Here is a 19,960-nt window from a genome sequence, read left to right as displayed (position 1 = left end):
AGGGTGGGGGGTTCCCCTTGGCCATTGCGACTGTGGGGGTTTTACCTCGTGGCCAGTAGGATGGCTCTGTGACTGGGCCCGCAATAAAGAAGGAGAAGAAAGAGAAGGAGAAAGAGAAGGAGAAGGAGAAGGAGAAGGAGAAGGAGAAGGAGAAGGAGAGGAAGGAGAAGAAGGAGAAGGAGAGGAAGGAGAAGGAGAAGGAGAAGGAGAAGGAGAAGGAGAAGGAGAAGGAGAAGGAGAAGGAGAGGAAGGAGAAGGAGAGGAAGGAGAAGGAGAAGGAGAGGAAGGAGAAGGAGAAGGAGAGGAAGGAGAAGGAGAAGGAGAAGGAGAAGGAGAGGAAGGAGAAGGAGAAGGAGAAGGAGAAGGAGAAGGAGAAGGAGAAGGAGAAGGAGAAGGAGAAGGAGAAGGAGAAGGAGAAGGAGAAGGAGAAGGAGAGGAAGGAGAAGGAGAAGGAGAAGGAGAAGGAGAAGGAGAAGGAGAGGAAGGAGAAGGAGAAGGAGAGGAAGGAGAAGGAGAAGGAGAGGAAGGAGAAGGAGAAGGAGAGGAAGGAGAAGGAGAAGGAGAAGGAGAAGGAGAAGGAGAAGGAGAAGGAGAGGAAGGAGAAGGAGAAGGAGAGGAAGGAGAAGGAGAAGGAGAGGAAGGAGAAGGAGAGGGAGAGGAAGGAGAAGGAGAAGAGGAAGAAGCTGCTGCTGCAGGATTTCAGCAGAAACCTGTGGGGCGGGTTGGAAATGAAGCAGTATGTTTGCCATGAATCTTCTGCAGGCACAAACAGTATTGCAAGGGTATAGAAGTGGCCCCATGCCATCATGAACACAAAGAATCAAGACTGCAGAATAAAAAGGGGCCCGTGGGTGTCTCTTGCTGCAGACCAACCAGCTTCTGTCCCTTACCTTTCTGCCTTTTGATCCAGGCTCAGTATTGCTCTTTCTCCTTGCATGGGGATGGGGCATAGCTTGGTGGTAGAGTATTTGTATGGGACAAAAGGTCCCCGTTTCAATTCCCAGCACCTTCAGCTAGGGCTGGAAATGTTCCATGTCCAAAATCCTGGAGCGCTGATGCCGAAGGAGACAATTCTGATCTAGATTATACCAAAGCTTGAAGGTTTGACTGTGCCAATTCTGAATGTATTGGATTTGTGACCATTATGCTCAGTTGCCTTCAGTAGCAGTAAAGCTCTGCTGGATGAAGTACAATTGCTTCTGGTCTATTTTTGGGGAACTCTGCAATGTGTTTAAGTTTTTTCTCCTCTGGACGACAGTAGGCAGCAATGCTTTGCACAGTTACTTGGTAGTAAATCCCACTGAATTCCGTGGGAGTTACTTCTGAGGCACAGGATCAGGCTGTTCAGTGATATTTCTTTTGTGCATAGTAGATTCCTGAAAAAACTGAAATGTGCAGGTCCAGACTTCTTTTTCTTTGCTTTAGAAAATCTATTAACGAAGCATTCAGGGATGCAGAAAAGCCTTTACTTCCTGGCGCTCTAATATATTTCATTGGGCTCTGCTGAACTTCTGACCTGCCCACAGCTTTTTCTCTGGTATCTCTTACAACTGCTTGATTGAATTACTGTCTTGTCAACGGTGAAGCTACAACTGCGCAGTTCTTCTTGGACGCAGCATGCGCTGGGAACAAAGGGGACAATGACTCAGAACCTTCCATTTTCTGATCAGCTCATCGTCATCAGTAACCATTTCTGGATATAATATTTTTGTGTGACTTGGACCAAGGCTCTTAGTTCTATATGCTTTTATTTCAGATCAAATTAAGCTTAAAGGATTTCCAGGGAGATTCCTCTCCCCATGAAGTCTGAAATGACTGACTTATAACAGAAGACTATAACAGAGAGAGAACGGACATCAAAGATCTAGCAATGTGTCATCTGCACTACATATTTACAAGCAGTATCAAATCACTTTAAACAGTTAGTGTCCCTCAAAGAATCATGGGAACTGTAGTTTATTAAGGGTGCTGAGGGCTGTAAGCAGACTCCTATTCCCCTCAGAGAGTGACAATGCTCAGAATTCCCTGAGAAGAGGGACTGACGGTTAAATCACTCAGAGAACTGTGGCTCTGGGAGAGAAATACTCCCCTAACATCAGTGGCGCTGTGGGTTAAACCACAGAGCCTAGGATTTGACAATCAGAAGGTCGGCGGTTCGAATCCCCATGACGGGGTGAGCTCCCGTTGCTCGGTCCCTGCTCCTGCCAACCTAGCAGTTCAAAAACACGTCAAAGTGCAAGTAGATAAGTAGGTACTGCTCCGGCAGGAAGGTAAACAGCATTTCCGTGTGCTGCTCTGGTTCACCACATGACCTGGAAGCTGGCCACATGACTGGAAGCTGTATGCCGGCTCCCTCAGCCAATAAAGCAAGATGAGCACTGTAATCCCAGAGTCGGTCACAACTGGACCTAATGGTCAGGGGTCCCTTTACCTTTACTAACATCAGTGGCATGCTGTTGCTTTTAATGTATAGGACTGTTCTGTGTTTATTATTGGTATTTTAATAGAATAGTTTTAATCAGGGGTGCCAACTTGAATAAAATTTTTTTGGGAGGGGGCAGCCTGCATAATCAATCACATGATATGATGCAGACACACCAGTTGAATGGCAATGCGCATTAACTTGAGGGGCCCCGGCCCCTTCAAATATTCTATTGGGTGCCCAAAACTCCCTCAGCCCCTAGGAGTTGGCTCCTATGGTTTTAATTCTATTTTAGTTTAATTACTTTTAAACTATTATCTCTTATATGTTTTCAGCTTTCTATATTTTATCTGTGTTGTTGTTCCTGGTCTGGGGAAAAAGGTGGGATATAAATAAATACAATAACAATAATAAATAATGGAGTTGTGCTGTAATGAGATTTATGCACTGGTAAGTATGCTTACAGTTCAGCCTTAGTTTCAGTATTTTGGGTGAAATGAATTGTATTTAATTTATGCCAGAGCTAGTGGCATACGGATTGTGAAGTGGACGTTACTTCATCTTTTTCTTTAGTTATCCAACTAGCTGACTAAAGAACTGGCTGTGTCCAGTCCCTCAAGAGCAGAGCCATGATTAAAATCAGAAGTTAAGTGGCATGCCCTAACTGTCCAAACCGAGGGCTAAGGGATGATCACACGCAAGGAAGCTGATACTGTGGTACGAGGCAAGGCTAAACGGAGATGCTTAAGAGAGAAGCATGAGGAGCTGAATGGGATCAACAGCTCCAATGGAAGCTGCTTTTGTTCCTGGAAAGGAAATGCGCTGAATTATTCATGCTCGGCTTAAACTGCCAATGCGCCCAGCTTCAGCCGAGCATTTCTCCTCTATTATTCATACGATCCAGCCAGTGGAGACGCAGCAGGAGATTTCCGCAAATGGATGAATGGGACCTGTAAAGGGCTTGCTGCTGCCGCCGGAGTTGAGACTGGCTGTTTATTGAATGGAAGCAGGATGAGCTCCTGTGGTTCCACCCCATGCCAAAGCTAGCAAACGCTGCAGGATAGGCATGTATGGCCATGTTGCCTTCCCAATTGTTCATCCTACTTAGGCGTGCAAGTCCGTAATAATACATAGCATTTAAGGCAGCACTTTGCATGCATTGTTTTGGTCACAGAATCGTAAGAGTTAGCAGTTACGTTTGAAGTTATCTAAGGCTGCAGTCCAGCACTCCTGCTGGCCCCTGAAGGCAAAGTGATGCCAGAATCTCCACTGCCACAGAGCTCCCTGTTCTACCCATCAAATGTAATGAAACATGGCTTCAGGCTGGCACAGCAATTTGCCTGCCCCCTTGGCTTTCACCCCAGATGCTGCCCTGTTTGGGATTGGATTGTCCTGTAATGTAAATCCCTGCCAGTTAAGGAACCCCACTGCTACAGAATCCTTGAAGGGTTCTTCTTAAAAATCTGGAACAAAGGAGCATTCACTACTTTCCAAGGCAGTCTGCCTCACAACCTAGTAGCTTCTTTTTTGGGGGGAGTTATTCCCAATACAATATATGCATCCCTTCCTTCCTTCCTTCCTTCCTTCCTTCCTTCCTTCCTTCCTCCCTTCCTCCCTCCCTCCCTCCCTCCCTCCCTTCCAATGGAACCCAGGGTGGCAGACACAGCAATTATATATCTGTAAAAACACAACTAAAAGCAGTTAAAAGATTCTCGCCAACTGATTTCTGGCTTGCCAGGAACAATAATGAGGGAGACAGACACACCTCACTATGGACAGCATTCCAGAAACAGACAACCACCATTGAAAAGTCCCTCTCAAGGCCTCACCTGAGATGATTGATATTGGGGAAGGCACTTTTTTAGAAACTTGAGACTCAGCTTTATAGCTGCAAATAAAACATTTTTAGTGTGTTGCAAAGTGCATTATACGAACGTGACACCAGATGGCAATGGAGAGCTATGTCAAATGCAATATTTTTTGAAAACTTTTTTTTATAAAGCATTTTCACAACATTTTTTATTTGTGTCTAAATTCCACCTAGGGCCCTAAGCCATTTATGGCTCTGTACTTTGAATTTGGCCTGGTAACTCACTGGCAGCCAGTGCAGTGCTTTCAGGACCCATTGGGCTCCCCTACTTAACAAACCTAGCAGCCACATTCAGCATTATCTGCAGCTTCTGGACAGTAGTCTAGACAGGAGGTCACTGGAGCGTGGTCAACTGAGGCCAGGCTGGCCAGATAATCACAATTCTTTGTAATTGGTTCAGGTTTGGGGCAACAGAAACCAAAGTTGCTCCATCAGCTTTATGGCAGCTTTGGAACTATTTGAAGATGGCTGTTGCCTCTTAAAAATCCCTTTTCCAGGTTTACAACAAGGTAGGTCCCCATTAGTATCTCCCTGGAAGGCGATGTGTTTAACTCCAATCCCATTTTCTGGCCATGACCATATTATTTGCAATTCAGCAAGCTCAGCCTTCCTCTTTTTTTGCTAAGATCCATCAGATGACCAAGCCCACGTGTCTGAATAAGTAAGTTCTCCCAAATCTGGGAGGTGTATGTGTGTGTGTCAGTATGCTTGCAAACAGGATAGGTTTAAATTTGGGAGAGGGGGTCAGAGTGGGAGCTGGGTCTGACACCACTTCCCTTAGGATGGGGAACTTTCGGCCTTTTTGATGTTGGTTGATGTTGACAACTCCCACCATCTCTGGCCACTGGCTAGGCTGGTTGGGGCTGATGGGAGCTATAGTCTATCAACATATGGAGGACCACTGGTTCCCCACCCCTGTCTTAAAGGATACAGATGTGTTTGCTTCCATTAAGAAGATATTTTTAACATCCTGTGCAAACAGCAGTGATAAGGTGCAGATGGTGTTCCCCTCTTGGGGCCCAAGGAAGGCAGCAAGGATTAGGCCTATCTAAGCATCTCATCTTAAAGCAGATTCAGTGATCTGGATCCAAGATCCAGCAATCTGAATTTAGCTTGAAATTGTGCAAATCGCCCAAGTGGGAAATCCTGTCTCTTTACACTGACGATCCACCTTGCAGTTTCTGCTTTAGACAACAATCTTACAGGAGCAATAGAAAGCATTGCATTCATTTGCAAAAACACCACTGCTTGAGATAATAAAACATGACTTCCCTCTTGGGCCATATCACTGTTTCTATTTATTTAGCACGAAATGCGAGAGCTTGTCTAGAAACGTGTTATCATTGCCTTTGGGTATAGTGATTCATTCTCACTGGTGTGCAATTTGACCCCACCAGGGAGGTGGCCAATTGTTTAACTCAGAACAGCTATTCCTTTCCAAATAACAAGATGGCATTTCCACAAGTGATTAAACACTTCTTGCTTGCTCCCAATGCTCATGACATCACAAATGCATTTGCATGGGGTTTTTGAAGGACTACAGGAATGTACAGCACACATAGTGACCCAGGCTCCACGTAGGGTTGGAAAGGGGAACCTCTATTGAATTGTGGAGAGGCACTGCCTGTCAGTGGTCTTATTCATAGAAGGCAGCTTCCCGAAGAGTTACATCAGGGGTCAGCAAACTTTTTCAGCAGGGGGCCAGTCCACTGTCCCTCAGACCGTGTGGGGGGCCAGACTATATGTTGGGGGAAAATGAATGAATCCCTATGCCCCACAAATAACCCAGAGATGCATTTTAAATAAAAGAACACATTCTACTCATGTAAAAACACCAGGCAAGCTCCACAAATAACCCAGAGATGCATTTTAAATAAAAGAACACATTCTACTCATGTAAAAACACGCTGATTCTCGGACTATCCGCAGTTCAGATTTAGAAGGCGATTGGGCTGGATCCGGCCCCTGGGCCCTAATTTTCCTACCCATGAGTTATATGGTTTTATTTATCATAGCCTACCATAGGCTGACCTCTATGGGCAGAAAAATATATGGGGGGGGGGAGAGTACAGCCTCCAAGCCTGTAATGGATTTTGAATACTGTAATGGATTTTGAACAAGTAAGTATACTTGTTTAATTGTACATTGAAATGGAAAATGACTCTCAATGTGTATTGCGAAAGATAACACTGAGGAAATTCCATTAAAGCTAGGAAGCGCTCTCTGAGTACCTGGTGAGTTGATAATTAACTGTTGATGTCTCTCTCTGCTAGCTCTGTTGTGGTGTTTAACTTTAGATCATATGAGAGGTATTCAGTTGCAAATCACCTTTTTGAGGGTTACTTTTTTTTTGTTCTCTCAAGCCACCGAAGAAAGGTCTGCTAATGATTCTCTCTAGGAGGAACAGTCTTGGGCTGGAATGAAGGCTAATGGAATCTGTGTGGAGAGAGAGACTTTTGATTTCAGGTCTGTTTAGAGTTATGTCATATTTGTAAGAAGCTGAGCCTATGCTTGGACAAGCATATGACGTTTTGCAACTGTCTTGATATATCATTTATTGTTTTGTGTTTGTTGAAGAACGTTTTGTTAGTAAAGCTTTAAAACCATATTTTGGGTCTTTTTATTCCAAGAGGAGTTAGTTTTTATTCATCCTATATTGCTTCAATCTATGCAATCTGCCAACCTAGCAGTTCGAAAGCACCCTCGGGTGCAAGTAGATAAATAGGGACCGCTTTCTAGCGGGAAGGTAAACGGCGTTTCCGTGTGCAGCTCTGGCTCGCCAGAGCAGCGATGTCACGCTGGCCACGTGACCCGGAAGTGTCTTCGGACAGCGCTGGCCCCTGGCCTCTTGAGTGAGATGGGTGCACAACCCCAGAGTCTGGCAAGACTGGCCCGTATGGGCAGGGGTACCTTTACCTTTTATGCAATCTCCAATATTCTCCTGGGTCGAGCAGCCATTTTCATGAATGTGCCAGTGTTTCAGTGCATTGTGCTTGGTGGCTACTTTCATTTTCTGCACCAAAAGTTTAGACATTTGTCTCAATAGGAAGCTGCCTTATATCAAGTCAGACCATGTGGGGAAAGAGCTGTGGCTTAGTGGTAAGTCAATTGCTTTGCATGCAGAAGATACCACGTTCAATTCCTGGCATCTTCAGGTCAGGCTGGGTTAGAACCTTGAAATTCTGATGAGCCACCATCTGTAAGACTATAACAACATAGATAGACCTATAGTCTGACTCTGTATAAGTCTGCTTCCTATGTGCATTGGTTCATCTAGCTCAATGTTGTTTATGCTGCTGTCTGGCAACAGAACTCCAAAGTTTTTCAGATGGGCATGTTTACTGGATGCCATACAATGAAGCTCTAGAACCTTTCACCAATTATCTGTTCTACAAGGTTGATTACAAGAGGAAATATACAATTGAACATAACACAGTAAGGACACTTCCCAAGTAGTCCTGCTGATACCCTTGAGGTCTATTGACATCAGGTAGGTCCCTTCATTGTGTTCTTTTCAGTGCCTGCAAACCCAGCATGTAGAATGTTGACATGTGTTTTAATCTGGTTTTCAGCTCATTGTTGATCTCCCCCCACTTTAAAAAAAAGTTTTTAACAGTTGTTTTCAAACTGTTTCTTTGCTGATAATTTTATGTTTCTTTTTCTTTTTGTAAATTGCTTTGAGGTTTTATTACCATCAAGTGTGAATAAAATAAATAAATATGCTTGGCTCAGCTGTTGTATCCATATGAACTATACACTAATTGAGCATCACACATATTGGTATGCAGTTCAGCTATTTGTGTGCACAGGTACACAGATTGTACAGTCATTGAATGTAACTTGTGAACACCTCATGTATCATTCTACCTGTCTCTGTTTTACATACCACAGTCAATTCGTGAAAAAAAAAAATCTGTCTCTATTTTAGCATATCCTGGGCTGACATCTAGTGGCAGTTTAAGGGAGCAAACAGAGAAGGATCTGTCAGTTTCTCACCTTAAATTCAGTTCCCCACATTTCTGCAGCAATTTCTGATTTATTTATTTTTTAACTCACATGAAAATTCTTCAGCATTTTAGTAAGAGAAAGGCCAGAGTTACGAGTTGAGTGATCTGAGCTAGGAACAAAGAAGCAGGTTGGGAAACCAGAGTGAGAGATGCTTGATTTCTGCTCACATCCAAGGCTGTAGCTATGGGTGAAACAGGACCCTCTTGGGGTGCTACTGCTGTGAACCCCTTCATTATAGGCTCAGGTCGTATATATGTGTGTAAATAAGCCATATATCCCAAAGACACCACAGTCTTCACTGTGCCAGCACAAACCCTGGGTAAGTGCCTGGAACCCCTGGAAACCTTCACTGTTCAGAGTTTGGGGTGGCGTGCAACAATATTTTTGAATGCTTTGACTAATATGCACATTTTTGTAAGCAGTTTCTCCTAATATAAAAGGGAAAAGGACCCCTGACAATTAAGTTCAGTCACAAATGACTCTGGGGTTTCAGCACTCATCTTGCTTTACAGGCCAAGGGAGCTGGCATTTGTCCACTTCCGCAGACAGTTTTTCCAGGTCATGTGGCCAGCATGACTAAGCCGCTCCTGGCAAAACCAGATCAGTGCACGGAAACCCCGTTTACCTTCCCGCCGGAGTGGTACCTATTTATTTACTTGCACTTTGATGTGCTTTCCAACTGCTAGTTTGGCAGGAGCAGGGACCGAGCAACGGGAGCTCACCTCATTGCTGGGATTAGAACCGCTGACCTTTTGATCAGCAAGCCCAAGCGGCACAGTGGTTTAACCCACAGCGCCACCCACGTCCCATTCTCCTAATATAGGACATTTAAATGCTATTTTCATTAATAAATTTATTTTATGCACACTTTCACTTAAAATATGAATTTTTGTGAACATTGTTTGCCTAGAGAACTGCATCACAAAAATTGGGATGAGTTAGGGTTCGGAAAGGGGGCTATGTTTTGGCTCTCATATGGTTTCAGAAAGTGAATTTGACAGAGCTGCTTTTAAACCTGAATTGACTTGAGATTTGCAAACAAAGTATTTGCATGTCCAGAGGACATGCTGTGCCTTACAGCAAAAAAATATTTCTGGCTCCACCCAAGTTCTTTGGAATTTGGTGGTGGTAGAAGGGCATATATTCAGCCCTATGGGAAGAACAGGCATCATAATGTGGCTTGTGCTTGTTTTACTGGCTGCCCTCATCTAAAATGTTTCTTTGAAGCCAATTTGATGTATGCTTGCGGGGGAGGAACTGTTTGCTGCTCTGGCTCAGGCAGCAAAAATTGACCCTGTGGCCCAGAGCACCCAGTCGGAGTGCATGGCCTTCAGCAGCTGCCATTCAGAGGAATGCTGATTCTGTACCTATTGCACATAATTGAATCAATAATTGTTCAGGGTTTCTACACCACACCATCCTGCAGCACCAAAACAGAAAGGATTTCATATGTGGATAGATTTCCTGCTTAAAAGAAACTGAAGAGAACTGCAAATAGTCAGGCCAATAGTATGGCTTGTCTGTTGAAATATGATTATTATATATCAAGTGTAAAGAGGTGTTTAAATTGCCCGGAAACTGTGGCTAGTCTAACATGTTTGTTTCCGCAAAGCAGCTATACTGTTACATTTCCCCAGGCTCTCCTGTCTGACTCTTCTGGCTTAATTAAATGAATACATTGCATTTGTTCACTATTCAAAGTTTAAGGAGTTACTTTACAAGGTTAAACTATCAGTCCACTACCAGAATTTTCACTAGGGTAAGATGATGATGATGATTATTATTATTTAATCAGAGTTGTGGGGAGAGGGAGGGTTGGAGCACAGGTATTTTAGAGCAGCACCTAGGCCCATGCAGAGCTTGTCTGAGCTTGGGGTAGGCCCATTAAATCCCTGGTTAGCTGGGAAGACCCTGGTGCTTCCCTCCAGCCAACTTAGCCCTCTGAGGCCCAGGGCAAGTATACCGCCCCACCCTGCCCTGCACAGTGCTGGCGGCACCCTTAGTAAAAATTGAGTAAGCCTGATAGGAAATCTTAGACCACCAATGATGTAAGCATGAGGGACTATGTAAAAGTTTAAAGGAAACAAGTCGTTCAATCATACAGCAGCTGGGGAAAAAGAGAGATTTCAAGAGGCAGATCACATCCAAGCACTCGAGACAATGCAAAATATCTAACAAGTTCTTTTGGCTGGGTTAGGTTTTCTATTTTCAGAATTATTGTTAATAATTGAACAATGGGTTTAATTCTACTGCTGGGGCCAGGATAGTGGAGGTTATGTGGGGCAGAATGTTGAAGTGGAAGGTAAAATTTAAGGGAGCATGACATTTCCTCTGAAACAGCAGCACTCCTAGCTCTACCAGCCATTTGCTAGGCTCAGCCTAACTGTTGGCCTCCCTCCTTTCCTTCCTCCCTCCCAGTTCTAATGAGCACCATCCTCCACTGGTGAGAAGGAGAGAGGCAGGTAAGCAGGCAAGCAACAAAATCAGGGCTTGGTCCAGTCAGTCTGTCCTCCTTCCACCTGCAGGACCAACTTTATAGCATTTCCTTTTCTTTTCAAAATTGTAAACCACTGTGTGTGCCTTGGCAGAAAGGCAGTCTGCAAGTGCAATACAATACAATAAATAAAGGAGTTTGCTTCCAATAAAGTGGGGATATAGGATTGCAGCCATGGAGTTATTCTTCATCGCTATTTATTGCACTGATATTCTGCTGCCTTTCAGCCCAAAAGTTCCCAGGGCAGTACATGACAGACTATAACATGCATAAATCCATGCAAAAGCTATACTACCACAATATAAACCAGATAAAGGATGGAAACATCCACAGAGCAAGAGTTAAAAATCACAGTCCACCAGCAAGTTCAAAAACCCTTTCAACCAGTACCCTAAGGCCGGAGAGAACAGGTGTGTTGTGAGCTAATGCCTAGAATTAATCAATTCAGAGGACAACTGAATCTCTGGGGAGGGAATTCTACATATGGGGTGCCATAACAGAGAAGGTCCTGCTCCATGTCACTGTGCTACTAACTCTATTTGTTGGTGGGACAATGGGCAGGGCTTCTTCTGCAGATGTTCGTGCTGGGGAAGTTAGACTGGTGACTTCCATGTCTGAAATGTGATGTTTACATAAAATATGTAAAGTGGAGTTGGAAGGGCTTATTTAACCAGGCAAGCTCTAATTTGTTTTTCTTCCAAGATCAACTTTAGTATTCTCACAGCCTGCTATGACCACCTGCCCTACTTTTCAGTGTCAATCAAGCATATATGTTGCATTTGCCCCTTATGAAAATGTTCTAATTGCAATAAATTGAGATGTACAAAGTTCAGACCTAGGATAAGTCAAGCTTAGTTTCTGGGACAATGTTGATTTGTCTTTTGGCAATGGCGGTTGGAATCCATGTACTTTGGGGCAGCATGAAATAAATATTAGAGGCGAGAAATGCTGGGAATGTTGGGTATCTGATTTGTGGATAATATGATTATTGATTTTTTTAAAGTAGGCAAAGGGATATATGGAAGCATTTAAGTGACAAAGCCAGTTGACCACGCTTGATCCTGTTCAGAGGAGTTGAGGGAAGAACACAGATTCCAGTGATAGATCACTTCCAAGCACATGTCATGAACTGGTTGGAAGCAGAGGAATGGTGGGAAGAACCAGCTGGGGAACCCCCAAGGGAAGAAGGCTCAAAGCCCAGGGATTGGTGGTGGGATGACAATGAGTGGTCACAGGGAGAAGGAGAAGACGGGGAAGAGGAGGTGTCAGAAGTTGATGAGGTAACAGGACTTAGTGAGCTGGGAGAGTCTGTGGCAGAGAGAAGTCCAGAATCAGAGGCAGAAGCTGAAACAGGAGGGAGGCCAAGAGCAGAGATGAGTCAAGCTGGTGAAGAGTCCTGGGTGTCTCCCCTTCCAACTGCAAAAAGCTCCCCTTCCTACTGAAACCCAGAGCCAAAAGAAGTATGAAACAGGAGGAGCAAAGAGAGGTACACAGGTGCAGTCTCCGATTGTTTAGGAAAAGCCACGAAGAGGAGCAGACATAGATGGCTGTGAGAAGACAGGGACCTTTAGTCTCCGCAACTGATTTCATGGAGTAAGACCTACAGGGAGTGAGCTTCTGTGCTCCATTAGCCTGGAACTCTGCCAAGTCTGCAAAGATAGTGGGTTTTTTTGGCCAATAAAGGGTTAATTCCAACTTTGATCTGTGTGATTTACCGCAGGCTAACTCTGTGGCCGCACATGAGATGAAGCTGGGAACATGCCAGTCTCACAGCTTCTTTCATCCAGGTTAGGTTTTCTTTCTGAGAATGGGTTTAATTCTATAGAAATGACACGATAGTTCAAAACCAGTGCAAGACTTGTTTACTTTCCTCCCTGACCTTCAACTTTATTCTGACACTCTGGCATGACCATCTGGAAGATTTTTCCACAGAAGAAATTAAATAAACATGCCGTATTTATTTACTATGTAAAAGTTCAACTTTCATTAACTCAACGGCCTCATCTGCTCCAGTATCTGAAGTGTCATTTGAGGAAACTGATGTTGAAATAGGCTGAGGTGATCGTCCCCAACCCAGCCCCTGCTCTTTTGGGAGCAGAGGAGAATGGAGCGCAGGTCTTTTACACAAAGAGTAAATATTAGAGAAGTAGAAATGTTGGGAAATTCCTTCCTGGATACAAAAACTGCAGCCACCCATTAAAGAGCTATAAATGTGACAAAGCTGTTCAAACACACTTAAACCTAAGGAGGGTCCTAAGGAGGAATTGAGAGAAGAACTGAGATCAGTTTAAAACCCCCCAAAACATCAAGATGATGCTGGGAACATCAAGACCCTGCAGCTTCCTTTGTCCAGGTAGGTTTTTTCATTTCTGATAATAGGTTTAATTCTCTTCCCAAAACCATGACAGGCATGCAAAGTGGTGCTGATTAGCTGGCATTTCATCCAGGGCTTGTAAGAGCAATACTGGGAACGCACAAAGCTTGGGGCCAGGGCACACTAAGAACGCTCTTGTGTCACGTTTGCCCTTACATCCAGACACCCCAGATGTTGAACTCCGTCTCTGTCAGCTCTCAGCCAGCTTGGCCAGTCACCTCATGAAAGCTGTAGTCCAGTAACTTCTGGAGGGCAAGAGGCTCGCAACCTTGGCCCAACCAATTTTAAGATCATCTAAGGATGCCCCACTTAAAATGCTTCCAGGTTCTGAAATGTGCTACAGGTTGTCCCATTCTCCTCATGCACGATCCTTTGCAGAAGAGGCAGCTAAGCTCACTTTTGTTTTCTGAGCCTCCTGAACATTACTGTTAAGGCTTGACTATTGAGATGGGTGTTTGCTGCTGGATAAGCTTCAAGTGTCAGGGTCTACAGGGGCAGCCAATCTGTCCTCTGAGGAATGTATTGCCTGCTGCTGCCTGCTCCTTGGAGACCTCCTTCACAGCCCTTCCCCAATAGGGAGAAATTTATAATTCTGTCTTTTTTTTTTTTAGCAGCCTCCCTGGGACCTTTCTCAAGATAATTATATTATTCTCCTCAATCCAAAGCCTTCTTTTAAAATTAGTTTGTAATATTCTATCTCTGAGAGCTACAGAGTTCAGACATACTAAACAGTATGTCTGCCCACTTTCATGAGTAATGTAATCAAGTAGAAATTAAACACATGTAGTCCAAATGTGACTGCCTATGTGGCTATCTCTTTAGCTATCTACAATATCAAAATGCTAAGGTAGTTTATTTCTTTTATCTTTTGCTTCAGGTGTCTGGATTTTGACCATAGTTTTGGCCAGAGCTGGAGGAGTTCAAGCAGATTCTTCTGGTATTCCCGGTCCACCTGGTCCACCTGGTCTACCTGGTGTACCTGGTCCTCGTGGTCCACCTGGTCCTCGTGGTTTTCCTGGTATTCCTGGTTTCACTGGTCCTCCTGGTCCTCCTGGTCCACCTGGTCCTATAGGTGCTCCCGGACCACAGGGGGCACCAGGTATTGCTTAATTCTCAGCAAATTTTTTACTACTATTACTACTACTAATACCTTTATTGTCAATGTACAACCTGTGTACAATGAAATTAACCGAGCCTCCCCCCCAAACACTCAATCTCATTGCACTATGAGTGCTTGTCGCACAACACACCAACCCCGAAAGTCAGTTGCACTATATTATTTCCCATTCAACCCACGGATAGAAACGGTTTTTTAGCCTGTTGGTACGACTGATTATACTTCTATATCTCCTGCTCGAGGGGAGAAGATTAACGAGGTGCTGTCTGGGGTGTGAATCATCCCTGAGAATTTTTCTCGCTCTCCTAAGGCAATGATCCCTTGCGATGTCATCTAGCGGGCTCAGGGGACAGCCCATGATATTACACTTTGCATGGAAGACAGAACACTTCAGAAACCAAGCAACAGAAATCAAGTTCTTGGTTATGTTTACCAAATAAACAAAGCAGGTGCTGGGTTTAATCCTGGATTGCAGATAGAAACAGCTTGGGTCACCCTGTTGGTCACCCATTTTAGGGAGAGGGACTGGGAGGAGGGTCAGTGTCACGAGTGAGCCAGCAGTAAATCACACTGTTCAAGTTAGAGTTAAGTATTACCAAAAGTACAATCTGCACAGACTTAGCGGAATGTTAGAACTAATGAGCACCAAAACCCATCCCCAGTAGGTCCTTCCCCATGAAGCGGTTACTGAGACTGAAAGTCCTTGCCTATCCACAGCTGCCTAAGTCCCCTCCTCTCCAGGATTCCCCCCCAAGCAATCAGAGACTGTGCTTGCATGTCGTCAGTCTCTCCTCTTCCCTTTTCATGCCTCTTCTGGTTCTGGGACACAAGTGGGGAAACAGAGCTTTTTTCAGTGGGGGGTGGGGGGGGAAGAGAAGTCCATTGGGTTCAACGGTGCATGCCACTGCCAAAGTCATTTTTCCTGGAACCCCACCCCTTTTCCATCCCATTTTAATATTTACTTGCAATATACAGTTTCTGTTTTCATAATCTTTTTAGGAAATTTTGTGGAACATTGTTGTATTTTTTAAATTTTTTTGGAGAGATTTCACTATATCAAATGGTATAATTTTTATGATTATATAAAACCAAAGAATGTCAAAACATGGTAAGAAACAGCTACAATGGTAAAATTATAGTAACTGCAATATTGTGTTGTTGTTTTTTTTTTAAAAAAAAGTATAGTAAGGGAGCCGAGTTCTGTCCAGGTTTCTGAACACCTGATTGTCTAAACTCCAGTTCAGTTGTGGTTCAGCCACTAATCTGAACTATTTTTCAACCTGCTGAAATACATTTCATATAACTGACCACACAGAAGGCAAGCTACCAGCAATCGTCAGGTCTACCAAATACCAAATGTCTGAAACAGCCCTTTTTTTGCTATTCAAGGAAAGTAGCTAAAAAGCAAGTGGTTTACTGAGAGAGTGGTGGGCCATATTTTGTTTTGCACAGGGTTAATATCCTAAACATTAACAATTTACTAACAATTAACAATTCTATAATATTAAGATAATGCTAAATATGTAGCTTGAGAATTAATTTTTTTCAGTACACCATCCTCATCACATCCTCTATAAGTCCATCAAAGTCCAAAATTTAATTAGTGTATTAAAGGTAAAGGTAAAAGGACCCCTGACCATTAGGTCCAGTCGTGACCGACTCTGGGGTTGCGGCACTCATCTCGCTTTATTGGCCGAGGGAGCCGGCGTACAGTTTCTGGGTCATGTGGCCAGCATGACTAAGCTGCTTCTGGTGAACCAGAGCAGCGCACGGAAACGCCGTTTACCTTCCCACCGGAGCGGTACCTATTTATCTACTTGCACTTGATGTGCTTTCGAACTGCCAGGTTGGCAGGAGATAATTACAATAATTAGTGTATTAATTGGTAGTTATTGCTGTCTCACTTCATCAATAATGCTCAAAACAGCTTACGGCATTAACATTTTGCTCTGGGAATTTCAGGGAGAGCCAGTGTGGTTGACACTGAAGGTATTCTGTGCATGAGCCTACAGATCAGCTGGTATGGGGTACCTGCTGTGTTGCTAAGGCCATGCAGGTGCAGAACCCTGTTTTACCTTCCCAGCTGGCCAAGACCTTTGTGGGGAAATGTTGTTTGATTCATAATACAACTAAGCATTGCAAGCTGAACAAATTTGTATTCCAAACCAGGAAATCACAACCTTTAGCAACATCTCAGTGCCACAACAGAAGGAGATGGATAAATGTGAATATCCAAACAACTTCTTCTCCCTTCTCTATTCTCCCACTACTTTTCCTCTGTAAAATCACCCCTCACTCCAGTGCATTGGTAGAGGAAAAATCAGGCATGAGTGTTGCAACACCTATATACATCATTTTATCTGTATGCCATCTTCCCACATTTAAAGCCATGCTCATTACAAGCCATTACAAACATAGCAAAAGTACCGTATTTTTCATCCTATAGGGCACACCGGCCCATAGGATGCACCTCTTTTTTGGGGGGGGGGAATGAATAAAAAAAATATATTTCCCCCCCAGCCGCGGCTGCCGCCCCAAGCCTTGCACACACCTGCCCGAAGCACGGGGCACCCTCCGGAGGGCTCCGCGTGCTTCGGGCTGCAGGCTGCCGCCCCAAGCCTCGCGTGCCTGGCGGGACCTCCCGCCGGGCATGCAAGGCTTGCGGACACTCGCAGGGGCTGCAGGCTGCTGCCCGCAAGCCTTGTGAGCCCGCGGGAACTACCGCCGGGCTTGCAAGACTTGGGGATAGCTTCCTGAAGCCTGGAGAGCGAGAGGGGTCGGTGCGCACCGATGCCTCTCGCTCTCCAGGCTTCAGCGAAAGCCTGCATTCACCCCATAGGACACACACACATTTCCCCATCATTTTTGGAGGGGAAAAAGTGCGTCCTATGGGGCGAAAAATACGGTAGTCATAAACAATAAATAAAACACATCAAAAAGCATACAATTGAATCGAAATATTTCCGCATAAGTCATTATAATACAGATAAAGATACCCCCCCAAAAAAACCCAACAAAAAAACCCACGCCAATGACAGCAACACCAACTTCACAACAATGCCCTCCTTAAACAATACGTCTGGTCAGCAGTCTCTGCTTTTGTAGCTGGAGTCAGTCAGGGTCCTACCCTCCCAGGCCAGGTGGAAAAAGGCCTGCAAGGCAGAGAGCAGGTCTTCCAGGACTCAAAGTCAAGATGGTTTATACCAGATATTGATGAACTACAGCTCCATCATTCCTGACTACTGAACATGCTGGCTGGGACTGATAGCAATTGGGGGTCCAACATTTCGGGGGGCAGCAGGAATCCCATCTCAGCTCTAGAGATTCTGAGAAAGAAATTATTTCTACAGTATTTGGATGACAACTTCAATGCACTAACTTCTTTTTTAAGAGCCAAAGCTGAGTACCTGTGAAGACTCTGTCATTCAAACACTGCTTTTGTGCCTGGGCCCTATGAGTGGTTGGAAGAGTCTGTACCCAAACAGCTGCAGGCTATTTTGATTTGAGACAGACATTTGTCACTGCTTTTTCTGCTGAATTGTTTCCCCCATCTCTCTTCAATTTTTAAAAAGGTTTGCCAGGGACTCCAGAATTGATATGCCCTCATGGATTGCCAGCAGCTGATGGTCAACCAGGCCTAAGAGCACCACCAAAATCTGCATTTTCTGCAAAAGTGGGCAAAAGCTATCCAGCACCTAATCAGCCCATGGGATTTCAAAATATTCTATACAACGAGCAACAAGTCTTTGATGAGTCAACTGGCATATTCACCTGCCAAATCCCAGGAGTATATTATTGTACCTACAACCTGGAGGGACACCAGAATTCACATATGATCCTGGCAAGGAATGGTACAGAGGTGAAAGCATCTGATCAGATTACCTCGGATGCTTATGAAAACCTGCCGCAAAGTGCAATCCTTAAATTAGAGAAAGGAGATAGGGTGTGGTTGGATGCAAAAAAGGCTCATGATGGGATAACAGAAGGAAGCTATTTTTTGTGCTATCTCATATATGACTCTTAGATGATGCAGTACTCTGGATCCAAATGGCTTGCATCATAATTTGTCCTGCATACATTCAGCTAGATGGTTTGTTTTGATTTGCAACAAGTACACCTAATCTATAATAGGTACACTTAGGTATGGGGAAGAATTCTAAATGGGAAGCTAGGAAGTGGGACTCATTGGACATCTGAGTAAACATGCCTAGGATGCAGTTGGGTTCTGGCACACCAATGGCTCAGAAGCATTGTTTTACAATTTTCATAGAAACATGAAAGCAGAACATGAAGTGTGCATTGATTTCCATGAAGTTTATTAGAAGGCTACTGCTTCTATATTTACGAATCAAAAGGATGTGTTTCACATTGTTTCCACATCTGCATAAGTGCATGCATGTAATCATTTGTTTAAAATTAAAGGTTGTGTCATAAAACAACTGACTGCTACGGAATATTTATATGGGGAAACTAAGTGCTTTAAATAGGTTTTGGTGTTTTTTTTTTAAAATATAAACAAAAAAGACAGTCAGGGATAGAGGAATGAAGGAGCAGATGGGCAGGGATGGGAATAAATGTGTTTATTTGGACAATGTATAAATATTGGGGGCAATCACAGCTTTTCCGTGCTAACAGCACAGTGGAGGTGCAAGTGGAAGTGTAGAGATGACTTTATGGATTCATGGATAAGTACCCAGGGTTATCAACAAACAGAGGATTAATCTGAAGAATAATGAATACAAATCCACAGTAAACCAAAGTCAGGGCTGAATGGGATTAAGAGCACTAATATCCTAAACACATTCCTGTAACTTCACTATTTACTGAACATAATGTTCTACTGCCCTTCTTCCAGCTATCAACTCACAAAATTTGCACCCCTCAACAGTCATCCCATGCTCCCTTGAACTCCTCCTCCCCCTAGATTATTCAGTATCCCAAGCAAGCACTCTCTCCTGCTTCTAAATCAAACACAAACACCAAACATTGTCCATTACAGTTCCATGGCTGGGCCAAGATAGATGTGCCCACTAAGTCTTAATTATTTTGACAGATGCAAGGTGTTAATCATACTGACAGATTTTATATATATATATATATATAGAGAGAGAGAGAGAGAGAGAGAGAGCGCTTAGATTATATTGACATCTTTATGGTTGCATCTGGCTCATTATAACTGCTCATAATAAGTTATATATAATAAAGCTGCATTGAAACCAGGAAGCGCCGCCTACCAGTCATATCTGGTCTAGCAATACACAGGGATGCTGAACCCATGGCCCACTGGCTGGATGCAGCCTGCCAAGCCACTCCAAGTGGCCTGCCAGCTCCTGGCAAAATCAAGCACCTCAAAGTTATGTAAATTCACTACCACAGAGGACAGCAAGATGAATAGTGTAATTTTGGCGGAAGGCAAACTTCAGCAGAATGGAACCAGTGCTTCGTGCAACAAACACAGAGTGGAACGGAAAAGGTTGCCTTATTACAGCTCTGCTCCATTCATCCACATGTGTAGTTTTAGACTGTCTCACTTTCATTTCCACCACTGGAAGTAACAACAGTTAAAGCAAAAACACACTAAAACTACATGCAACCCATGGATATAAAAACAGAACAAAGAGAAACACTCTGAAAGTCACTGCAAACATTGTGGTGGAACCAGGCGTCAGTTTTAG

At 43.9% G+C, this 19,960-nt stretch overlaps 1 protein-coding gene across 1 annotated transcript; it reads left to right on the top strand.

Annotated features, from left to right (window-relative positions):
- Window positions 1–12,982: 12,982 nt before the first annotated feature.
- On the top strand, window positions 12,983–18,724 carry LOC309379329 (protein HP-25 homolog 2-like). The gene is made up of 3 exons (XM_081928447.1): window positions 12,983–13,147; window positions 14,046–14,267; window positions 17,858–18,724. Exons 1-3 carry the CDS (start codon window positions 13,105–13,107, stop codon window positions 18,307–18,309), a joined length of 717 nt encoding a protein of 238 aa, XP_081784573.1. The 5' UTR covers window positions 12,983–13,104; the 3' UTR covers window positions 18,310–18,724.
- Window positions 18,725–19,960: the final 1,236 nt, after the last annotated feature.

This window comes from Podarcis melisellensis (genome assembly GCF_964234715.1).
Source record: "Podarcis melisellensis genome assembly, chromosome: 10".
NCBI lineage: Eukaryota > Metazoa > Chordata > Lepidosauria > Squamata > Lacertidae > Podarcis > Podarcis melisellensis.
This window is presented reverse-complemented; position numbering and strand designations above follow the sequence as displayed.

Bases quoted from the DNA above. Each gene is read 5' to 3' on its own strand.
- LOC309379329 (XM_081928447.1), top strand. From the start codon at position 13,105: ATGATGCTGGGAACATCAAGACCCTGCAGCTTCCTTTGTCCAG. The intron at 13,148-14,045 runs GTAGGTTTTTTC...CTTTTGCTTCAG, and splicing joins CTGCAGCTTCCTTTGTCCAG to GTGTCTGGATTTTGACCATA. The intron at 14,268-17,857 runs GTATTGCTTAAT...ATTTTTAAAAAG, and splicing joins CGGACCACAGGGGGCACCAG to GTTTGCCAGGGACTCCAGAA.